This window comes from Ursus maritimus, unplaced genomic scaffold (assembly GCF_017311325.1).
Source record: "Ursus maritimus isolate PB19 unplaced genomic scaffold, ASM1731132v1 scaffold_19, whole genome shotgun sequence".
Lineage (NCBI taxonomy): Eukaryota > Metazoa > Chordata > Mammalia > Carnivora > Ursidae > Ursus > Ursus maritimus.
The window spans coordinates 29,787,212-29,805,540 of NW_024424341.1; the positions used below are offsets into that span (position 1 = coordinate 29,787,212).

Genomic DNA, 18,329 nt, shown 5'->3' on the forward strand with positions numbered 1-18,329 from the left:
GCCTGTTATTCACACCATTGTGAAATTTCCTCCCTGTGTCGGCTGCACCTTGTGACGTGCTTCAAATAAATAGAATATGATAAAAGGGATGGGAGTCACTTCTGAGATTAGGTTATAAAAGACTGTGACTTCTGTTTTCCTTGCAACTCTTTCTCTGACTCTTGTTTTGATAAAGCAATCTGCCATGTTGTGAGCTGTCCTAGGGAGAGGCCCAGGTGGCAAGGAATTGAGGGTGACCATCAGCCAACTGCCAGTGAACAGCTAAGGCCCTCAGTCCATCCACTGGCAAGGAACAGACTACTGCCAACAACCGACCACTGGAGCGAGCTTGGAAGCAGATCCTTCCCCTGTCAAGCACTGAGATGACGGCAGTTGTTGCCAACACTTGGGTTGTAGCCTGGGAGGGGCTCTGAGCCAGAGCATCCTGTTAAGCTATGCCCAGATTCTTGACACACAGAAACTATAGATCATAGATGTTGTTTTAAGTCACTGAGTTGTAGGAGAATTTGTTTTGCCATAGTAGATATATAATATAACATCAATGTACAGATTCCAGAAATTCAGAGGATCTGAAGCAGAATGAAAACAGAAAAAAGCACACCTTAGCTTATTATTCAAAAAAAAAAAATGATCAAGATAAATATTTTAAAAGCAGCCAGGTTGGATAGATCTGGTGGAATACATTCCATGCAGGGGAACAAAGATACAAATGAAGGCTGACTTCTCATCAGAAGCACAGGTCAGAAGACAATGGAGTAATATCTTCACTGCACTGAAAGAGAAAACAATGTCAACCTAGAATTCTATATGAGACAAATAGATATTTCAGAAATGAAGGTAAAATAAAGTCCTTTTCAAATTAAACAAATGCTGAACTTGTTACCAACTGAACTGCACTGTATGAAATACTAACAGAAATTCTGTAGTCTAGAGAGAAATAATGCCAGATGAAAACTCAGATCTTTAGGAAGGAATGAAGAACACTGGAAATCATGAATATGTCAATAAATAGAAAAGGGTTTAAATTCTTTTTTTAAATTAAAAAATAAATTAAAATTTACCGTTTAACTGTATTATTACATCTATGACATCTAGATTTAAAATATATGGCGGCAGTAACACAAGGAGCAGGTATGTGTTGAGGGGGAATGTGGGGGGGTAAGGATAGTATCCTATAGTAAGCTTCTAACATTTTATATTGAGCAATATAACACAAAATCTAACTAAGGTGGATGAATTAAAAATGCATTATAAGGATCTGAAGCAAACATTAAAATACTATAAACAGACATATAGCTAAAAAGTGAATAAAAAATAAAATTGAATACAAAGAAATATGGAGTAAACCAAGAGAGGTAGGAGAGAGGGAGCAGAAATACAAAAAATCCTATGGGAAAAAATAGAAACAAATACCAATTTGGTAGATCTAAAAACACAATATCAGTCATTACACTAAATGTAATTAACCATTTATTTATGTATTTATTTTCTATGCCTTTTTTGTTATTGAATTATAATTGATGTACAATATTATATTACCTTCAGGTGTACAACATAGTGATTCAGTACTTTCATACATTATGAAATGATCATCTTGCTATAACCATTCCACTTAAAACATAGAAAATGGTCAACTGAATTTCGAAATCACCAACTATAGTCAATCTGCAAGAGACATTAAAATGTGGCCATATTTTCACTCAAATGAGCGATTTGATCCTTTCTCTTTTGCATGCGCAAACTTAGAATATCTTGGCTTTGAAATGCAATAAGGACTATTGTTTGTTTTATAATTATGTTAATCAGAATAATTTTAAGAATTTTGTTCTTGTTACTATTTTTTAGGACCAATGACACTGGATTCCTTTCTTATAAGGAACATCTGCCGGTGAGGAAGATAGTGGTTACAGACACAGGCCGACCGCACTCAGAAGCAGCTTATAAACTGGGACCTCTGCTCTGCCGGGGAGACAGTAAGTGGTGGCAGTGGGCTGTAAACATGGCTGAGGAAGAATCATGCTCCTACCACATAATAATTAATCACACTTCTGTTGTGAAAACGCATGAGCAGTGCCTGGAGTAATTCTTCCAGTCAGTGAACAAATAACGTACCATTATAAAGTCCAAAGCCCTGTAATAAATACTTGGTGGCAAGCTTTGTTCAGATTCTAAGAGAAAGAAATCACTAAGCATCTCGATTTGATTGGTTTATAAACATATTTCAGCATTCCTAGATTTCTACACGCCATTATCCAACTAGGAAAACCTCGGTGCTGCATAAAATTGTGAAGAATGGGAGTTTTCTACTGTTGGGCCTGTGGTGAAATTAGAGCATCAGTAGAATCAAATGCCAGTTTTATCAAACATATTTCAACTTTTAATCTCATTTTTTTTCCAGTTTGTGTGTCTTGTTTACTCTAAATCAATGGGACATACTGTTTTGTATATTCAGTGTATTAACACTCTAAACCAGAATTTTAAGATTCAAATATAGTTTTACAGAAAATATTTATTTTCAGCAGGGAATGAAATGAGCATATGTATCCAAACATATGGAGACAGATGCCTTAATTATTTATGCTTTTAGTTATTTCCAGGCCTTAAAATGGAAATGGGAGAAACATTTATTTACGTGAAAAGTGTACCCTACAATAAAATTTTATTCTAGGGGCTCAATATAGGAGATGATCTAACAATGCAGTGGATTTATGGAGATACATAGCAGAAGTTGCTTAGTTAAAAAGCAAAGATGATACTGGCCTATAAAAATTTATATAGACTTGTAAAAAACCGTCTGCCATTATACCTACCATCCCTAAACTTCCCATTCTGCCAGTAGACCTCACACAGTCACGTGAAGATGACATAGGATATTGCATGGAGAGAAAAATTATGTGCAAAGAGATGAGGTTGTAAACTTAGGATGCATCCAGGGGAGTACAATGATTTTGTGACTATAGAGAATTGTTCTTTACGTCACATGCAGTTTTCACTGCTGGCTCTTAACCTGTCAGGGGCCCAGGCTGGCTTCCTTCCTCCCCCTGATTCCATTTGCCACCGTCACGGGGGAAGTATCTGCTTTGACTGAGGTCGCTGCCACCGGCCCTTAGGGCTTCTTTCTTCCAGACTTCCTGCCGTGAACTTGAGCATACAGCACCTTGTCACTTAACCCAGTGAATCTCCATGCAAGGCAGTTTTCCCCCTCAGGGACATTTGGCAATATCCGGAGACGTGTTAGGCTGTCACAATTGTTGGGGGGTCGAATGCTACCAGCATCTAGAGGGAGAGGTGAGGAACGTTGCTAAATATCCTACCATGTGCAAGACAGCCTGTCCTCAACAAAGAATGATCTGGTCCAAAATGTCAAAGTGCTGAGGCTGAGAAACCAGAACGTTAAACTTTTGGGACCATGGGGATGCAGAGGTATATGCCTTTACAAATAGTTTAAGTATTTAGAGACCTGCTAAATAATTTCTGAGTTATTAATGAAACAGTACTTGAAAGTTTCCTTGGCCTTGTCTTATATATCTATTTTAGGCTTAAGGCTCATCCTCACATGACATCATAGGACTGTTTTCTGCGTGGAGGGCTCTTTCTTATTCTGTCAGTCAGAAGAGCAATGGTTACAGAACAATGAATGCCCCCTTTTCTCTGTATGGGAAATCTACACCCCTGAAGGTGCAGTGCCCTAGGCACATTGCTTTTTCTTTCCAACTGAGATAGACTGGGTGGCTGTGGGGCTTCTAGATGTGGAATCGCGCACAGTGGGCCTTCTAAGCAGAGGAAAGTTATGTGGACACTCTCCTGAGGGAACTAGGACCTGAGCATTGAATGATTTAAGGCTGAGAAATAGCCTGATCTTCATGATCCAACTGAAAGCATGAAGACCAGTTTTAAAATCTAAAGATCAGCAAAGTGACCTTTGATGTAAGACAAAGAAAAATGATAAGGGCTTGAACCACACAGTAGCATGAGGCTTAAGGAAGGGACTCACATCAAGAGGGAAATTCAGCATGATCTGGAGGGGACTTGAGGTTGCACGAGTGTGAGGATGATCTCTGGCTTTCTGGTCTAAATAAAGTCGCTTAGGATCACTCATTGAAATAGGCAGGATGTTAGTACCCTTCACCGAGACAAAGGAATTTTTCGATGTTCTTTGACGGAAAAATGGAAAAATAAAAATTTTAAAAATTGACATTTAAGTTTTCTCGCACAAACTAGAGATGTTGAAAATTTTCTATCTAGCCGTGTTTTTGTAGAGAAGACCGATACCTTGAGAAAGCAGGACAGATAAAGGAGATATGAGCGTGAGTCCTTACTGGCCCCAAATATGAGCTTACCCCTAATTAACTGGTACTACCTTTTCCCAGTCCTTCTTTCGTCCTTTTTTCTAAATGCAGGTGATTCTGAAGTCCCGTGGGACTGCTGCTATTATTGTGGGATGTCAGAAGTCAGAGATAACATCGTTGGGTGTTTGACCTCAAGCACAACATGAATGATTAAGCCGCCTTTACTGTTGTGCTGCGGACGCAACACTTAGTAAATACCATTGTCCTTAAGGAATTTATTTATTTATAAACATGGAAATAAATTTCTTCACAATATATGTGAAAAATAAATGGCAGAATTCAACATCCTATTTATGATAAAAGCCAAAGTAGGAACTAAAGAGAACATCCTCAGTGTTTTAAAAGGCATCCGTGAAAATCTGACCGCTAATATTCATACTGAATAGTCAAAGACTTGAAATGCTTTCCCCCTCAGATGAGGATCAAGGCAAGGATGTCTGCTCTCACCAGTCCTATTCAACATCATACTGCTAGTCCTAGCACGTGCAGTAAGAAAAGGAACTCAAGGAATGTAGATCAGAAAGGAAGATATAAAATGTTCTATTTATAAATGATATGGATTTCTAGATATCAAATCCGTAAGACTTTCTTTTTCTTTTAAAGTGACTTCAGCAAGATCACAGGATGCAAGGTCAATATTCAAAAACAGATTATATTTCTGTATTTTTTTTTTTAAAGATTTTATTTATTTTATGTGACAGAGAGACAGCCAGCGAGAGAGGGAACACAGCAGGGGGAGTGGGAGAGGAAGAAGCAGGCTCACAGCGGACAAGCCTGATGTGGGACTCGATCCCGGCACGCCGGGATCACGCCCTGAGCCGAAGGCAGACGCTTTAACGACTGCGCTACCCAGGCGCCCCTATATTTCTGTATTTTCTTAATAAAAACTCTAAATTGAAATATAAAAGTACTTTTTACAGTATCACCAAACATATTAAATACTTTATCATAAATATAACAAAATTACATAACATTGATGAGGAATCATTAAAGAAGGACTAAATAAAAATATAGTTGTGGATTGAAAGAGTCGAGATTGTTAAGATGTCAATTTTTCTAGAATTGATATACATATTCAGTACAATCCCAATCAAAACCCAGTAGGTGTTTTTCTTTTTCCCTTTTTTTTGTAGAAATTGGCAAGCTTATTCTAAAATGTGTGCAGAAAAGCAAAAAATAGTCATGTGAGTAGATATAGATAAATAACTAGAATAACTAAAACATTTTGAAAAATAAAAATAAAGCTTCAGACTTATACTACCTGATTTTAAGACATATTACAAAACTACAGAATTCAAGACTATGTGATACTGACATCAAGATAGAGAAATAGATTGATAGAACAGAACAGAGAGAGCCCAGAATATATGTATTCAATTGGTTTTTGAAAAAGCTGCCAGAGCAACTCAATGGAGAAAGAATAGTCCATTTCAAGAAATAGTGCTGGAATAATGAAAACTCATTTGAAAAAAAAACCAAAAATCTCAACCCATAGTTCAAACTGCATACAAAAAATAACTCAAAATTAACCATATACTTAAATGTAAACCCACAAACTATAACATTCTTTAAGAAAATATAAGAAAAAAATCACAGTGATCGTGGGTTAGGCATAGATTTTTTAGATACAACACCAAAAGCATGATCCATAAGATTGTTAAAAATGATAAATTAAGTATCACCAAATTTAAAAACTGCTTTAAAAATGACATTGTTAAGAAAATGAAAAGAAAAGCCACACACTGGGAAAAAAATATTTACAAAATAAATATCTAAGGGGTGCCTGGGTGGCTTAGTCAGTTAAGCGTCTGACTCTTGATTTTAGCTCAAATCATGATCTCAGGGTCCTGGAATCAAGGCCCATGTTGGGCTCTGCTCTCAGTGGGGAACCTGCTTAAGATTCTCTCTCTCTCTGCTTCTCCCTCTACTCAGCTGTCTCTATCTCTCTAAAATAAATAAGTAAATATATATACATATATATATATATATATCCTATAAAGGCTAGGGTCCAGGATATAGAAAGAACTCTTTCATAGATCAATAATAAAAAAAAAAAATTCAAATTAAGAAGTGGGCAAAACATTTGCACATACACTTCATCAGAGAAAATATAGACTTCAAAAAGCACATAAAAAAATTCTCAATATCCTTAGTCATTCAGAAAATGTAAAATAATACCGCAATGAGATATCAATATATAACTATTAAAATGGCTAAAATTAAAAAACAAAAAACCCGACAATACTAAATGCTGGTGAAGTGCACCAGTGTGAGGATGATCTCTGGCTTTCTGGTCTAAATAAAGCACAGAAACTGGAACCCTCATTGCTGGTGCAAATGCAAAAAGTTACGGCCACTTTGCAAAATAGTTTGGCAGATATTTTTTATAGGTTAAACACATATTTACCATATGATTCAGCAATCCCATTCATAGGTACACAAGAAAAATGAAAAACCTGTATGTAAATTTTATGTTGGCTCTATTCATAGTCTCCTAAAACTGGATACCACCCAAATGTCCATCAACTAGTGGATAAACTTCCCATTTTACTGCGGTGTATCCATACTATATGATGGAATACTATTGAACAATAAAAAGAAATGGAGTAATGAATCTCAAGTGCTTTATGCCAAGTGAAAGAAGCCTTACTTAAAATACTACATGCCGGACTATTATTCAGTAACTAAGATACTCTGGAAAAGGCAAAAACATGGGAGCAGAAAAAAGATCTCTGTAACAGCTTCAAAGTGAGAGCAATTTTGCAAAGGGGAACAGGTGAAGGACGTGTTCTGTATCCTGAGTATGGTGGTGGTTTCCTGGCTTTATGCATTTGTCAAAATTCCTACACAAAGAAAGGGTAATTTTTATTACACGTAAATTATCCTTCAATACATCTGACTCCAAAAAAACAAAAACAGAACAAGTAACTACTATTATGAATAGTTATGGTTGTTTAATTTTTTTGAGTTTTTTAGAGCAATTTTAGGTTTATAACAAAATTAAGAGGAAACTAGAGAGGTTGCTCATATATCCCCTGCCCACACACGTGGATACCCTCTATTATTATCAACATCACTCACCAGAACGGTATATTTTTTTTTATCAAGGATGATAATTGCTTAATTGAAAAATTGGTTCACTTAAAAAATACCTTAAAACTAGAAGACACTGATGAAAAAAATTGACAACACAAACAAATGAAAAGATATGCCATGCTCATGGATTGGAAGAATTCACATTATGAAAATGTCCATATGCAAAAGCAATGTATAGATTCAATGCCTATGATAATACCAACTGAATTTTTCATAGAACTAGAACTAATAATCCTAAAATTTGTATGAAACCATAAAAGACCCCAAATAACCAAACCAATCTTGAGAAAGAAGAACAAAGTGAGAGGTATCACAGTCCCAGATTTTAAGTATAGTACAAAGGTATAGTAATCAAAACTGTGGTACTGGCACAAAAATAGATACATAGATCAGTGGAACAGCATAGAGAACCCAGAAATAAACTCACACTTGTAGAGTCAATTAATCTATAAGAAAGGAGACAAGAATACACAACGGGGAAAAGACAATCTCTTCAACAAATGGTGCTGGGAAAACTGAACAACTACATGCAAAAGAATGAAACTGGACTACTTTCTTACACCATACATAGAAATAAACTCAAAGTGGATTGAAGACCTGAATCCATAAAACTCCTTAAAGTTTTATGTTAAAGAAAAGTTAAAGTTAAAGAAAACACAGGCAGTAATCTCTTGTATATCAGCTTTGTCAGCATTTTTCTAGATATGTCTTCCTAGGCAAGGGAAACAAAAGCAAAAATAAACTTGGGACTACACCAAAATAAACTTTTGCACAGCAGGGAAAACCATTAACAAAACAAAAAGGCAACATACTGAATGGAAGAAGATATTTGCAAATGATATATCTGATAAGATATTTGGGTAATACCCAAAATATATACAGTATAGATTATATATGCAGTATACACACACACACACAAATATTAGCCATGAAAAAGAATGAGATCTTGCCATTTGTGACAACATGGATGGACCTAGAGGGTATTATGCTAAGTGAAATAAGTCACACTGAGATAGACAATTGCCATACGATTTCATTTATCTATGGAATCTAAAAAACAAAACAAAAAAACAGAAACAGACTCATAAATACAGAGAACAAAATGGTGGTTGCCAGAGGGGTGGGCTGTAGGGGATGGGTGAAATGGGTAAAGGGGATTGGGAGGACCAGACTTCTAATTATGGAATGAATAAACCACGGGAACAAAAGGGACAGAATAGGGAATATAGTCAATGGCATTGTAATAGTGTTGCATGGTGACAGATGGTAGCTACACTGGTGGTGAACACAGCATAGTATAGAGTTATCAAATCTCTATGTTGTATACCTGAAACTAATGTAACATTGTGTGTCAACTGTCCTTCAATAAAAAAATACCAGAAGTAAATTCATAAAACAGGAAAGGTTTTAGTAACATGGCTATTCTTCAAGATGCTCATAGAATCCTGCCGAATATGTTTCTGACTTATATTAACTTTAGAAGCGAAAGAGTCGAAAGAATCATAGGAAAACATCTGGGTTTACTGATTAATAGATTGTAACCAGTGAGGGCTTACCCATGTACTGTCCTTTCACCCAGCAGCAGTGGGAACAAACACATTTTGAGGTACCATCCAAAGTCTTCTTGACTGGTAATCCCTCAAGTTCAGCATGCACAAGAATTAGCTGGAGAGCATGCCAACTGTGCTTGTGGTGTTTTCAGTACTCTCCCCAAATACTAAGGAGAAAGAGTGGATGTCCAGTATTGGCACACAGGGTTCATTGCTTTTTTTGACGTCCATCAGGAGGACATCTACAGAGACCTTTCGTCCTGCAGCAGAAAGAAACCTCATGGACCCCTGCTGGCATCTGGCTCCGCTGCCCCTTCACTGGCTTTCCTTCATCCTCAAAATCTCCCCAAACCATTTACTGAAACCTGTCACACTCAGGTTCGAACCCTTCTGCCACGAAGCCTCCCCCAGGTCTCTAGAGGACCTCGTCTTACACTTTCAAAGAATGTTGGACAAATTACAAAGATATATTTTTCATACTGGCTTTTAATTATTTTTAAGCCTCTCAAGAGCGGATCCATTGCTCATTTATTATTGTGTTCCTGGCACCTAGTACAATACCTGTTACATGAAAGATAATCGATAAATAGCAGTTTATGAAAGAATGAGAATGATCCATCATATACAGCTCAAGAAACCTATAGCTTTGAATTATTCATAAGAGACAGGAATAAGGTTTGATTGTATAAGCAATTAAATGGTGTGCAAACATATACTTTTAATGAAGAATTTAGATTATATTGAAAGACTTATTCCAATTAAAAAATCACATAGTGCATAGTGAATCTAGTTCCATCTGAACCATTTTTCATCAGTACACTTGGGCTTGTGGCAGTGAAAGTGTTTTCAAATGAGTACATGATTTTACTTAATATTAATTATTTTTGATTTTCACTTTGCTAATAGTACAGTGCCTTTGTAAAACTGAAACACTTTCTACTTGGAGAAAAAAATATTTTGTGGTCTATTTTGTTTTGTCTTGTGTTCTGTTCTGACTTACATTCCTAGCTAGTAACTGATATTCAAGTAGTTTCACAAATGTGAGGGAATATTCTAACACTTTCAAAAATTTTTCACTTTTCTGAGACTGGCAATCCTGATAATTCTCAAGACTATAATAGTATGCTTTTGTGACAATTTTGTACATATGCATACCTTTATTTATTGTTTTAAATATTAAATATTAATGACTTAATTGATACAGCCATTATAAAATTTTAAGACATACAAATGTAAAAGAAAAGAGTATAATAATCACCAAGAGTCACACAGCTCAGAAATAGTGATTAATACCAGCGAATGTTATTCCAGGCATTGCTAGATATTGCTAGAGCAGGGTTTCCCAACTTTGGCACTCCTGACATTTGGCCTGTTGTGGTTGGGGGCTGTTCTGTTCATTGATGGACATTTAGCAGTATCCCTGGCTCAACCCACTAAGTAGCACCTTTGCCCTAGTTGTGACAGTAAAATATGTCTCCGGAAATTGCCAAATGTCCGCTGAGGGCGAAATTGCCTCAGGTTGAGAAGCACGACCCTACACAAAAAAATAGAAAAAGGGATTGAGAAATAAGTTTGCAAAACTTTATTAATAAAAATCGACAGAGGAAAGAGAAACCAAATTGAAGCCAAGGAAATTGCTTTACATTATTTATATATCTCATAAATATATGTTCAACTTGAATGATCCCACTAAACTTTAAGAAAAGATCATGAAAATGTAAAAGGTTATAGAGTCACTAGGTTTCATATTAAATTCATTTTTAAATTTTAGGCAGTATTGATCTATGGTGAAAAATGGGAGAAGTAACACTCATTTGACCTCTTTTCTCCTTTTTCTCCCCAACCTGTCCTTTTTGCTAGTTTTGCTGTTATTTCTATAGTTGTTTATTCTTAATGCCTGCCACTAGTCTATCATCATAGCCTCTCTATTCTCGAATGATATTTTATTTTGGTTTATTTCTTCTTGGATTGCCTTGTCAGGTAGCTGAAGTTTTCTGGTTTTGCTCCAGAAAGACCCATGAGTGTTGCATTTCTTGAGTTTGCATGTGCTTGGGAATATTTGTTGCCTCAGAACTCTAAAACAGACTTTGCGGGTTTAACTTTATATTCTTTTTTGGTAACAACTTTAGTAAGAAATAATTCACATGCCTTAAAATTCACCCATTTAAAGTGTACAATCTAATCATATTTTAGTATATTTAATCATTTTAGTATATTACAGTGTCGTGCAGCAATCACCACAACCAATTTTGGAACATTTTCATCACCCAAAAAGAAACCTAGTCCCATTGAGCAACATTCCCTGTTTCCCTCCCACCCCAACTCCAGCCCCAGTCAACAACATTGAGAAGAAAACACAGGATATGTGGTCTTCGTGACTAGCTGCTTTCACTTAGCAAGATATTGCCAAGCTTTATCCATGTTGTACCATGTATCAACACTTCATTATTTTTTATGACCAGATAATATTCCATTGTATGGATAGGCGACATTTTGGTTACATTTTGTTAGTCGGTGGACATTTAGGTTGGTTCCATTTTTTTTGGCTATTATAAATAATGCTGCTATGAACATCTGTGTATGAGGTTTTTGCAAACATGCTTTCATTTATGTTTTTTCTTATTTAATTCAGTCATCTTGAGTATATTTCTAGGAGTGGAACTTCTGGGTTATAAGGTAACCTTACATTTGAACTTTTTAAAAACTGGCGTAACATTTTGGGGGGGTGTCACACTTTGTGACTTTCACCGTTTGTACATATTGCCCTCTTTTGTCTGCACTGAGAGTACAGTCATCTTGTCTTCCATAGTTTTTTAGATATCTTCCAGCTGATATTTCATTATGAAGTAGGGTTTTATTTTTATTTTTCCTCAGAAAAGGTTCATGTGTGCTTTATTCTCAGATCTCTTTCAAATTTGAGAATATCTGCCTATTGCTTTAATTAAAAAATTAGGCTATATGCATCTTCTCTCAGGAATTTTTGGATAGTGCTCCTTTGTCTCCTGATATTGAATATGCTGTATTCTGAAGACAAACTGATTTTTTCACCTTCTGGATGACTGGCTTTTTCTAACCGAATACTTTAAGGATTAATTTCCCCTAAAGGTCAGTAACTTAACAAGGATGCATCTCAGTGTTGTGTATTGGCGTTAATTTTTCCTGAAATTGGATGTGATGTGGTAAAATATATAAAATGTACATTTTTTAAGCAGTTTGTTGTTGCAAACGTGATCTAAATTTCTGCTCTCAGTCCATTAATCTGAAAAAGGTAGTCTTTTCAACTCTGGCATTTGAATTTTTCTAACTATTTTATTCAATGTATTTCTTCCCAGTTAATTCATTGTGTTGAAATTTTATGTCAATCAAGGAACCCCCAAAACTTACATAGTTAGAAAAGATTGTTCTAAGTTTCTTGTTCTAAGAAATTCTTGTCAATGAAATTAGTTTTTTCATTTTGTCTGCATCGACTTGTTCAGCTGTCTGAGAAATCACAGCTGCCCAAAATGCATTAAATAATCAAAGGTGCATGTAGGCAATAAATAACTTTGCAGAAGTTACATTCATGGACTGGAGAAAGATATTGACTAGTGATTTGGTTAATTTCTCTTCCATTCTACAGAGTTCTGTTCCATTTGACAGACTACATATAAACCATTAAAAAGAGTGAGGATCAATTCCATTTCAACAGATAATCATATAATTTTGCAAGTTCTACTATGTCTGATAATCCTCTACCATTAGGAAATTCTTCTTAATTTTTATATTTTTATTTTCTTTCCTTAGGCTTTCTTTATTTAATTTTCCTGAAGTTTCTTCACCTTTTTACCCCTTCCTCCTTCTTCTTCCTTCTCTCTCTTCTGCTCCCCTCGTTCCCCTCCCTCTTTCTACTTGTTTACCTAAGAGTATGAGTGTATTTACTAAGATACATACAATGTAACCAAACTGGGACAGTTAACCCTTCTTATTGCTGCTTTAACAAGGGAAATCTCATAACTTCATTCAACAAATGTTTATTGAGCCCATACATTTTACTATTCCTTCCCCACATCCCAAGAGAGAGAGAGAGCACACAAAGGGAACAAAATAGACAAAAGTATATGCATTCTTAAAGCTTGAGTCATTTTGGGGGGAGATAGACGACATATAAGTAAAGTATACGATATGATAGATGCTAGTAAGTGTTGTGAAGACAATGTAGTTGCGGTAGGGGGGTGTGGGGTTGGAAATTTTAAATAGAATGGTCATAAAATGCTCACTGAGAAGGTGGCATTTGAATAAAAATCTGAGGGAAATAAGGGAGCAAGGCATATGTATATCTATGAAAGAGTACTCTAGACAGAAGAAGAAGCCAGAGTAACCATGCAGAGATGGGAATGTTCATGGAATAGCAAGATGGTCAAAATGTCTAAAGCAGAGTGAGCAAGGAATGATAGAAGACATTAGAAGATCTGGTGGTCAGATCATGGAGGGTGTTTAGAGGTGTTTATTTTTCAACTTCAATGAGATTGGTAAACATTAGAGAATTTTGAGTAGAGGATTGGTGTGATCTAATTTACATTTTAATGAGATTTAATAAGGAGGGTGGAAGCAAGGAGGCCATTTATGAGACCGTATCACCAACCCAGCTGAGGGATCATGGTGGCTTGAGCCATGGGCACAATAATGATAGTTGTAGTATGGGAACAGTTCAAAAGGAGAAACAATACCGTTTGCTGATGGATCAATGTAGGTTGCAGAAGAGTCAAGAATAACACCAAGGTGTTTGGTCTAATAATCAATTGGAGGCACAGAATTGGAATTAATCAAGAGGGGGAATATTGCTGCTGGTGTCCAGGAGTTGCAGAAGAATATAAAGAACTCAGTTTTTGAACATATTAAAGTTGAGATGGAGGTGTTCAGATAGAGATGTGGAGTTGTTAGTTTGAGATTTCAAGCCTTCAGATATGTATTTGTAAGTCATCAGTATATTTAAAGCCATGAGATGGTCCAGCAGGAGTTATTGTGGATGGAGAAATATAATGATAGGGGCTGGGGGCATTCCAACATTAATAGGTTGAGGAGGTGAGGAGGAAGAAAGAAAGAAACAGAATTATAGCACTAATGAAAAAGGCAAACGGGTGTTGGTATTCTGGATCCAAGTGAAGAAAATGTTTCAACGAGGGAAAAATAATCGACTATAATTGTTTTTGATAGGTTAAGTAGGATGAGGACTGAGAATTGACAAAGGAATAGTAACTAGAATACATAAAGAACCTTCAGAAATCAACAGTGAAAAAAAGAAACCATCCAATTAAAATATGGATGTTATGGACTGAATTGCTTCCCCACCCCAAAGTTTATATGTTGAAGCCCTAACCCCAATGTAACTAACTGTATTAAGTGGTGGGGTCTTTAAGAAGGTAATTGAAGTTAAATGAGGTCCTAAGGGTGGGCCCTAATTTGGTTGGACTGGTGTACTTCTATGAAGAGGAAGAGACACCAGGAGTTCTCTCTTCCCACCTGTGCACAGAAGAAAGGCCATGTGAGAAGGTGGCCACCTGCAAGCCAGAGATAGAATGGATAAAAGACATGAAGAGAGATTTCACTAAAGGACCACAAATGGCGGTGAAACACACAAAATGATCATCAAAATCTTTAGCCACAGGGCAAATGCATATCAAAACCACAATGAGATGTCACTGCATACCTTTCAAATGGCTGAAAAAAAAGTAGTGACGCAAAATTCCGGCCAGGACAGGAAGAAACCCAATCACTCACACATTGCTGGTGGAGATGTAAATGATACAGCCTTTCTGGAAGGCAGTCTGGCAGTTTCATAAAAAGTAAAACATGTAACTATCATACGACTTAGGGACAGTACTCCTGGGCATTATTCCAGAGAACTGAGAATTCATATTCATACAAAAACGTGTACATGGGTGCTCATGGGAGCTTTGTTTGTGATGGCTGAAAACTAGAAACAATCCAGATGTCTTTCAGCAGGGGAATGGTTAACTAATTTTCCGTGCGTGGACTACTGCTCAGCAGTAAGAAGGAATGAACTACTGACGCACACACACCTGCCTTATCTTCAGAGTAAACCTGTGTGAAAAATGTCAGTTTCAAAGGGCTACATACCATATGCCTTTATTTAGAGAACATTCTTCAGATGCCATCAGAGAACTGATTAGGGGTTGTCACAAGGTTACAGAAGGGGTGAGGCAGGAGAGAAGTGGGTGTGGCTGTAACAGAGAAGCGTGAGGAGTGCTTGCAGTGATACGCATGTCCTGCAACCTGACTGGTATCAGTGTCAACATCCTGGTTTTGATAGTGGACTATGGTTTTGCAAGATGTTACCTTTGGAGAAAACTAGCTAAAGGGTACACGGAATCGTTCTGTATTATTTCTTACAATTGCCTGAGAATCTACAATTATCTCAAAATAAAAATTCTAATGAAAGAAATGACATTTCTGTCTCTTAAAATGATTCTTACACATTCAGAAGGATCTGTTTGACTAGTAAATTATCCCTTGCTTTGGAGTTTCTATATTTTGCTTCATTTTATTTACTTTTAAGAAAGGTAGTGTTACCAAACTTACCGAGTTGTATACATTATATATGCACAGCTCTTTACATGTCAATCATACCTCAAAAGAAAGAAAGAAAGAAAGAAAGAAAGAAAGAAAGAAAGAAAAAAAAGAAGGGAGGGAGGGAGGGAGGGAGGAAGGAAGGAAGGAAGGAAGGAAGGAAGGAAGGAAGGGTTAGCATGTCCTATGCATTCTGCTTTTAAAGGTAAAAACACAGTGCCTTAAGAAATAATAGCTTTTTCAAATATTGTTCTCTTTTTAAAACAACTTTATTGAGATAAAATTTATATACCATACAATTCATGTATGTAAAATGAACTATTCAGTGGCTTATAGTATATTCACAGCATTGTATAACCGTTACTGCAATCAATTTTAGAACACTTTTGTCACCCAAAAAGAACTCTGCACCCCTTGGCGCCTATCATTCTCCAATTGCCTTGTCTCCTGAGTCCTAGAAAACCACTATCTACTTTCTGTCTCTGTTATTTTTAAAGGATAAGCTATTTATGATGTAAATAAAAGTTTAGCAAAAGGAATATTTTTTAAATTACTTCTAATCTTGACATTCTACCTAGTTAATTTTCCTAAATGAGCTCCTTTTACTTTGTGTATGCAATTAAATCCTTCGTACCTCTTTTTCTTCTATGGATCCCCTTAGCCATTAAGTGTTTTTTTTTTATTTTGGAAAGAGAAAAGGTGGAATTCCTGAAAGAATCTTTCCAACTTTTTAGTACCCTGTAGTGAATTTAATTGAAAATTTATTATTAATTACTTAAAATTATTTACAATTATTAATGAATCACATAGAATAACACATCATGATTTGTTTTTGTTGGGCTAATAAAAGGGGCCTAACCCTCCTGACTAATCCAGCAAGTGATTGCATTCAAAGCAGCTACTGGTGCAGTTTAAGGATTTTTAAACCACCTTAGCCAGAAACTCTGTCTTCAAAAGACCTGCGGCTTCCTGCTGGTGCCCACCTGCTGGGCTCTGCTCCGCCGCCCTGCCTCTCCCCTCCTTTCTCTGAGGCAGTTCACATTCTCCTGGGTGCTTCTTAACAGCAGTCTGTAAAGAGCTGAGGTATCATATGCCATAAACATGATTCGATCATGGAAATATTGGCCTTTGCTTTCTTTATAATTGTTTCGAATTAGCAGCAATTTCTTACTCCAATAAAATGTTCTCTATTTTTTACCTATTGTGAATCGGCACAATAAGGTTTGCTAACTAGACAAAATAGGCACGATTATGTGCATGAGAATGTTTCAGCTACCTAAGGTAATAAATTGTTTTCATTGCTGTAAAAGCATTCATTGTAAAGATAGCAGCAATTCAAAGAATTGTCCCTTTGTTTCAACCAGTTCCCTGAAGCCTTCGATAGGATGCTTTATTGGGTTAGTTGTGACGTAAAAATGAAACAACTGAAATACTGTGTCTTATAATGACATTATCTAATTTAGACCTTTAAGGAATTCTGAGTGTTCTTCTTTTTAATCTGACCAAATGAATAAGATTCAATAATATTCCATAATTTAGAGTTACAACTTTAATTTTCAGGTATATCACGTTTCAACAGAACAGCATTTAATCCCCTTTAAAAATAGGTCAGGTAAGAGCTTTTAAGAACACAAATGTGGTGTTATCCCTGACTTGATATTTTGCATTTTCTTATATTCTTTCCTAGAGATCAAAAATGTCTAAGCATTGAAATAACTGTAAAATGGAAATAAGGACTAGGCTTGGCAAACTCAGATAATATACAGTTTCATTTGGCTGTAGGGGGAAAAAGCCCTCAAAGTATGTTCTCAGCTGAATAAATTCAACTCTAAAATTGTTCACAGATGAGCTGAGAATTGACTTTTGAATCAGATCCCTAAGAAAAACAGAAAAAGTAAAATAGATACAGCCATTGCTTGTTTGGTCCGGAATTTATAGAAAATAAATTAAAATCTAAGGAACAGATAGAAGCTGAGTCGAGTTTGTGATTTTTAACTCTAGATATCTGTTCCCTGCAAACATAATGAACCATTGTTTTGAAATTACTGTTTTCTAACTTCAGTGGATCAATACGTCTTCCAAAAAGGTAATTCAGATAGAATTTTAACCAATGTTGTGAGTGTGTATGGAGACAGTTGCTTAAAACTCCAGATGTATATTTATATTCGATGTGTCGAGAACTTGCTGGGGGCAGCAGCACTACGTAATTCATTTCTCCAATCGTGCTTCTCATCAACCACACGTAGCCACTTGGACCTCACTCCTGCCACCTCATGCCACTGCATTTATGTTTTACTTCCCATATTGTCTGCTATAGGAATTCCACGGTATTTTTTCAAAAGGAAAGTTGTAGATACAACAACAACAAATGAACGGGAGAGTGAAGATAAGAAGTTGCATGTGGACAGAATCATAATTAAATTATAGCCCACATAAGTTTTTCTCAGATTTCTTAATTTATATCCCAGCCTTCTACACATTTTCTCTTTATATTGAGCAGTTTTAAACTTTTTCAGATTCCTTTCCTGCTGTTTATCCACCTCACTATTACACGCAAAGTAAAAGGTAATTTTGAATGAAAAGAGCATTTTCATGAAGAGATCAGCGAAGCACACACAGACTAAGTAGTGTCTTGATCTGTAATTAGTTGAGAATATTTTGAATGCCGGTCTCCGTTTAGAAAATCGCAAAGCCCATTAATGAAAACAGTTAGTTGAAGGTGTAACCCTGTGAAGTGTGTGTGTTAGAAGTATCAGAACAAAAAATG

The 18,329-nt window shown here is 36.1% G+C and overlaps 1 protein-coding gene across 7 annotated transcripts in view; it reads left to right on the plus strand.

The window, feature by feature from the left end:
* The window catches only part of CNTNAP4 (contactin associated protein family member 4), a 241,629-nt gene that overhangs the window by 186,479 nt on the left and 36,821 nt on the right, over positions 1 to 18,329 (plus strand). For all 7 annotated transcript variants that reach the window (XM_008689726.2, XM_040633615.1, XM_040633618.1 and 4 more), the window contains one exon: positions 1,846 to 1,973. In XM_008689726.2, coding sequence (XP_008687948.2) covers positions 1,846 to 1,973 — 128 coding nt within the window. The remainder of the gene's footprint in view (positions 1 to 1,845; positions 1,974 to 18,329) is intronic.